This window comes from Ascidia mentula, chromosome 3 (assembly GCF_947561715.1).
Source record: "Ascidia mentula chromosome 3, kaAscMent1.1, whole genome shotgun sequence".
NCBI lineage: Eukaryota > Metazoa > Chordata > Ascidiacea > Phlebobranchia > Ascidiidae > Ascidia > Ascidia mentula.
The window spans coordinates 16,317,757-16,324,758 of record NC_138568.1 but is presented as its reverse complement, the minus strand read 5'-3'; the positions used below and the strand labels follow the sequence as shown (position 1 = coordinate 16,324,758).

Genomic DNA, 7,002 nt, shown 5'->3' with positions numbered 1-7,002 from the left:
GATCCATTTTGTTCATGTTCATGCCGGGTCAGTCTTTCAGTTTGTATAAATCAGTCAATGCGTTGTGGTTTTCGACTTTCTGTTTAAATGCGAATATTGAAAATGCAAATAGTAGACGCCTCTGTGCAAAACGAGACCAGCCCTTATCAGGGCTGCTATTGTTCGAATAGGAGAGGTCAAGTGCCAGTGGACACGAAAGGCATCACCATGGGTTGCGCCAGTGTTGTTTCCAGGCCTGCTGTTTCGGCCGATATTGTTGTGAAAGAGGTTGATCTTTTTCTTACGGATGATAACCTATATGTTAAGGCCCGTTTTGTGTTTAGAAAAGTTACTATTGGAGCTTAAAGTCGGTGTAGGATACAGATCCTTAATTGCCGTGTACTTTTTTATATGCGTGCAATTCTCAACCTTTTATTCCAATTTGCAGTTTCACAGCAAACAGATAAATAAAACTAGAATAAACACGATTTAAAACTAAATGCCTACACGGCTCCACCTTATTCAAATAGAATGCAACTTATCACAGCCAAGAAGGCATTAAAATAACGTAGAAATAACTAGATTGCAATGGATACACTAACTCAACATTACAAGCACGCGCACAACCCAAACACAAAATAAGTTTCCGCGCATGAGTGCACCCACAGAAATCATACTCAGTTCTGTCCGTTACATTCCGACCCCTAAATAATGACCACATAATTATTTATCAATAAAACGGCAGAACAAACACTAAACAACACCACACACAAGTCATGCTGCCTCCAGGAGACAAATCTTACGTACATCGCGTTTGAATACAGCACGCGCAGTACGAACACACACTCTGCGAACAGATCCTTCCTTGTCGGGGAAGACCTCTTCAATCATTCCTTTTGGCCAATCACCGCGTGGTGTCTGGTTATCAGCAATTAAAACTAAATCTCCAACAGCAAGGTTTCGCGAAGGATGCATCCACTTCTGACGCACCTGGAGCAAAGGCATATATTCGCGCATCCAGCGCTCCCAAAACCGATCAGCCAACATCTGCGCCATGCGCCAGGATCGACGATAACCATCTGCCTTGCAAAAAACTCCAGGAGAGAGGGAAGGATGAAGCGAATTGATCAACAACCCATTTGGTGTGAGAGCCTTCAAATCCTTGGCATCGTCACTAACTGATGTTAGCGGACGATTGTTCAGTATACGTTCTACCTCACTTATTAAGGTCGTTAAGGTATCATCGGTCAAAGAAGTGCTCCCAAGCAAAGCGCACAGAATCCGTCGAACTGACCGGATGATTCTCTCCCATATTCCTCCCTGATGACTGGCCGCTGGTGGGTTAAAATGCCAATTCGTCCCAACTTGCAGCAAACTTGAATGGACATGATGTTGATTCCATTGACTGATTCTTTCCCGAAGCTCCTGCTCTGCGCCGACAAAATTTGTTCCATTGTCGCTAAACATATCAGTCGGGACACCACGGCGACAAGTGAAACGACGATATGCGTTAATAAACGCCGAGGTATCCAGTAACGGAGACACTTCCAAATGCACTGCCCTTGTGCATAAACACGTAAAAACACAAACGTAGCGTTTAACTTGACTTCTTCCAAGCTTCACAAAGAGAGGCCCCATATAATCTACACCAGTACTTGAAAACGGAGGTTTTCCAATTGTAACTCGCTCCAGAGGCACCTGCCCCAATATCTGCGTCCCGGGTTTAGCGCTCCTTAATTTGCACAAAAGGCATTTCCGCAAAACACTTCTCACCGCGGAATGTCCTTTAATTATCCAGTACTTGAGTCTTAGGGAAGCAAGAACATGTAGCACCCCACAATGTCCTTCTCTAATGTGGCAGTCCATGACTAGCAATTCGGTGACATGGTGCCGATACGGCATGATGATTTGATGCATACGTTCTTGGTCCAAATTCGCTCGTTGCAGTCGTCCTCCAACATACAGTACATCCTTAACGCGACACGGGTTGAGAGGACACAAATTAGATTTGTAATTGGGTGTAGTAGTAGTATGGTGCAAAGCTTCTGCAAAACTCTCATAGTTCAACAAACATCTTACATCCTCCGGAAATGACTTTCGTTGCACAAGTCGAACAATGCTCAGTGTCGCATTTGTTATCTCGTGGGTTGTAAGTCCCTCAACTTCAAATGTTGGTCTTCTATCCTCTCGGCGAGAGAATTTCCAAATTATCCACCGTTTAAAACGCAGCAACCACGCGACCGCCTTCTGTAGCCTTTTGAAACACGAATAGCGAAGCAGCAAAAGATGCAGCACATCGGGAGACGCAATCGTGACATACACACGCCGCTGCCTCTTTATCTCCAAATCGTCCTGGAATAAACCAATTTCCAAATTCGGCCGGCTTGGCCAAAATTTCGCCTCCTTCTGCAAGAACTCCGGTCCTTCAAACCACGTCCGTACATTACTGTATCCCTTCGGCATTACACCACGCGAAGCAATATCCGCCGGGTTATCCTTGGTACCAACGTGATGCCACTGTGAAGGCTTCGTCAACTCATGAATCACAGCAAGACGGTTGGCGACAAATGTCTGAAATCTTGTTGAAGTGTTGTGGATATAGTGCAACACGGTCAACGAATCGGTCCAAAACATCACGTTGTCGATGACGTAATCCAACTCGCGCACCACCATAGCACCGAGCTTCGCCGTAATAACAGCGGCTACCAACTCAAGCCGCGGAACGGTAACGGGCTTTAAGGGAGTGACTCGGCTTTTGCCGCAAACTAATGAAATACTGACATGACCAACCGAGTCAACAAATCGAAGGTAGCACACTGCACCATATCCTAAATTACTAGCATCCCCAAAGCAATGTAATTGTACAGAAGTAAACCCTAAAGGTGGCCTTAAACAACGAGGAATGTGCAGGTGCTCCAACAGAGGCAATTGTCTAAGCCACTCTTCCCAGTGCACTAATGCATCTGAAGGAAGGGGGTCATCCCATCCTAAACTTAAGTTACAAAGACCCTGCAGAAGGCACCGCATGGGCAGAAGAAAAGGCTGAATGAAACCTAAGGGGTCGTACACTTGACTCATCATTGACAAAACCCCCCTACGGGTATATGGCTTGGGTGATATGTTTATTCTAAACCCAAAAGAATCCTTAACTATGTCCCATCGGACACCCAGTGTACGACCAACTAACTGGTGTTCAAAGTCTAAATCAAGGAAGGAAATATTGTGGTTTGAGCCAGGAAGTGACTCAAGAACCTCTGAAGAATTGCTCACAAATTTAGTCAAATGAAAACCCCCCATATCCAATATTGTGGTAACGTCCCTTACCAAGGTAATTGCTTGCTTCGTAGAAGCGACTGACACCAGCCAATCATCCACATAAAAATTGTTTGAAACACTCTTTGCAGCATCTTCACCAACAAGATGGCTGTTATCCGACACGGTCTTTTTCAATGCAAAACTTGCACAGCTGGGAGAACTTGTTGCTCCAAACAGGTGGACCATCATTTGATAATCAACTGGTGGCTTTGTGAAATTACCTGCAGGCCACCAAAGAAACCGCAAAGAGTCACAATCCACAGGCAGGACTCTAACCTGATGAAACATGGCTTTAATATCCGCTATAATTGCCACAGGGTCTTGGCGAAAGCGTAAAAGCACACCAACAAGAGAGTTGGTCAAATCAGGGCCGTGAAACAGATTGTCATTAAGAGATGTTCCTTTGAACGTTGCTGCACAGTCAAATACAATGCGAAACTTCTTCCCAGTGGCATGATGAGGAATATACCACGTTTTATCAGTACGCTTCAGACATTCATCCGGAATCCGACGAGCAAATCCGTTTTCAATGTAATTGGCAATCTTCTTCTTATATTGCTCACAAAGCTTCTCGACATTCTGTAAGCGACGCATAAGGTTCTTTAGTCTCTTCTCTGCCATATTTCTATTGTACGGCAGCTTTAGGTTATCAGACTTCCAGGGCAGGCTCATTTGGTAATGTCCATCCACCAAAGTGGCCGTGCTTTCCATCACAGCAAGAGCCCGCTTGTCCTCCAATGAGTATGTGGGCTTATGACCTCCCTGATCCATGAAGTCTCGTCCAAATATTTCATCAAGTTGACCACACTGATCACAGCTAGTCTGTACAAAATTTACTGATGCTTGAGGCTTTCCCCTGGTGCGTTCTGTACCAAACAGACACCATCCAAGTGGTGTATGTAATGCATCAGGTTCTCCATGACCTCCACGGATAATCTCTGTATATTCATGAACTTCAGGCAGATCAGCTGCCAGCAATAAATCAACCCCACCATCTCGAACCACAGGTAAGTTTAAATGGCTAATATGTGGGTATCTTAAACTGTCTTCGCCAACAGGAATGCTCCCAGCCAAGCTGGGTAATTTCGGAACAACCCTAACATCCGTTAGGTCATAGACGACATCAGCGTGTTGTCCCACACCATGAACAGAAAGAGTCACACAATAACTATCAATCTTATGCGTCCCCGCTATAGTTTCAATAGACAAAGGATTCAACCTGCCACTAAGCCCAAGCTTATCCATTAGACGAGAAGAGCACAGGGTCGTATTCGCACCATTATCCAAAAATGCATATGTAAGTACACATTTATCCGATGTAACAGTACGTACCTTGACGGGCACAACTTTCAATCGCACATTAAATGATCGAGCAGTAGACGTTGAAGCAACAACACCGACCCCATTTACCGTATCTGGGTCAATGGCGGCACTTGAGCTTCGCCCCTTACGTGACTGTCCCAATGCATTGTTAATCTTGCTCCAATGTAGCAGTGTATGATGCGACTTGCTACAACCTTTTACTTGGCATGTCTCCTCAGATGGACATGCATCAATGTAGTGTCCAGCCCCAAGGCACTTAAAGCACAGTCTGCAACGATGGGCCAACTGGTATTTCTCCTTGAGGGACCGTCCTATAAATGACTTGCAATCCTTTAAGCTATGTCGTCCACCGCAATCTCGACATTCCACCAACCCTTTACAATGATGTCCATCAGACTCCGTGTTCGCTACAACCGTATTAAACACACTTCGAGATTGTTTACCATACTGGTTCGTAACCTTTGTCTTTTGAGTGTCCCGCACAAGATATTTCATCATCGGCGACAGAATGTCTTCACACTTAACTTCCAAGAAATTAAGCAAAGTCTGGAACGTTGGAGATATTCCTTTGAGTCTAAGTTTCGAACACTTTGTAATGAACTGTGCAATATAATCCGGTGGCATTCTCTGAGCCACAGCCTCCAAATTCTGTGGCAAGTCCAGCGTGTAGCGACAACTCCATCTTCCAAACAATTTGTAACTTTCGGCTGCCTGCGCACGAAACATTTGCAAACCTCGAAAGTCATTTTCTCGCAGCTGGTTTCTTCCAATCAGTTTGTCCATATGTGCACGAAACACCAATTCAATTCGTCCATGACGATGGTGTAGTATTTTCAATGCTTCAGAATAGCCCATATCAGATGGCAAACTTTTGCATTCCACAATGTTAGACCTTGCACGTCCAGTGCAAAATTCACAAAGGTAACTAAGTTTTTCAGAGTTACTTAGGTTCGTTTGATTGATCTGACGATCAAAGTCATTCAGGAATTTGTGATAGTTGTACGGGTCACCATCAAACTTCTCTATGGTCAAGCGTGGCAAATTAAAACTTTGTTTGATCATTTCAGCAAAAAACACCATATCTGAAGTCGGTCTAGTACCTGATACTGCAGGTCCAAGAGGTTGGTTCATAGGGCTTTGATCAAGAGTCCCATATTCCACGTCAGCGTTTCTCCCTTTGCCTGGAATATCAGTATCGGTTGCAGGCAAAATACCAGTTTCCCTCCGAGACGGCGGCAAATCTTTATGCGCCCCGTCCAATTCTAACAGTGGACCCAACGAGTTTGATGCAACAAGTGGTGATTCGTGATCAGCACGAACATTTATAGATGCAGCATTAACATGTGGTCTTCCTAGTAGAAAAGGTGATGTTGGCGAAACATCATGAACCGAAACTTTTCCGCCACGCCGCTCATCGAAAGCCTTAGTCAAGCACGTCAAACGTTTCATTGGCAACCTTTTTCCTGGTGTACCATCTAACGCAATATCAGACAAAGATTCTGATGAAGAGCAACTCTCACTGACATGTTCAGCAGCCAGTGTGGCCTGTGCCACCTCTTCCCTGGCTTTAGCCATTTGCCTTTTCAATTCAAAGCTCTTTATTTTACCTTCAAGTTCTATACGTCGACGCTCAGATTCCATAGTTAAACGACGTTGTTCATCTTCCAACGTTAAACGACGTTGTTCATCTTCCAACGTTAAACGACGTTGTTCAGCTTCAACAAGCAGTTTTTCTTCCTCAATGGCAACTTGTTCCTGAGCATACTTTAGTGCCAGTGATTTTTCATCAACAAGTCTACGTGCACGCGAGCTGTTGGAACGCAAACTTTTTCCAAAGGAACCACAGTTTGTTGAAGCGTTTGATTTCCCTACAGAACCATTTCCCGAGCGCACAACGTCCAGTATTTTAAACAGTTCCTTAGAAACATTGGGCTCCTCGCCTGATTCATCCATTCCAATCAACTATGCACGTTGCGTATTACGTCACAATGTGAACAGATCACAGACGTAACTCAAAACAATGCAGTTTTGACTTTAGTTTTAAATTCAATGTAGGATACAGATCCTTAATTGCCGTGTACTTTTTTATATGCGTGCAATTCTCAACCTTTTATTCCAATTTGCAGTTTCACAGCAAACAGATAAATAAAACTAGAATAAACACGATTTAAAACTAAATGCCTACACGGCTCCACCTTATTCAAATAGAATGCAACTTATCACAGCCAAGAAGGCATTAAAATAACGTAGAAATAACTAGATTGCAATGGATACACTAACTCAACATTACAAGCACGCGCACAACCCAAACACAAAATAAGTTTCCGCGCATGAGTGCACCCACAGAAATCATACTCAGTTCTGTCCGTTACAGTCGGTATGCAT

The 7,002-nt window shown here is 44.2% G+C and overlaps 1 protein-coding gene across 1 annotated transcript; it reads right to left on the bottom strand.

Moving 5' to 3' along the window:
* Window positions 1–753: 753 nt before the first annotated feature.
* LOC145895772 (uncharacterized) lies at window positions 754–6,570 on the bottom strand. The gene has a single exon (XM_082984556.1). The coding sequence runs from the start codon at window positions 6,568–6,570 to the stop codon at window positions 754–756; it is 5,817 nt and encodes a 1,938-aa protein (XP_082840682.1).
* Window positions 6,571–7,002: the final 432 nt, after the last annotated feature.

Bases quoted from the DNA above. Each gene is read 5' to 3' on its own strand.
- LOC145895772 (XM_082984556.1), bottom strand. From the start codon at position 6,570: ATGGATGAATCAGGCGAGGAGCCCAATGTTTCTAAGGAACTGTTTAAA.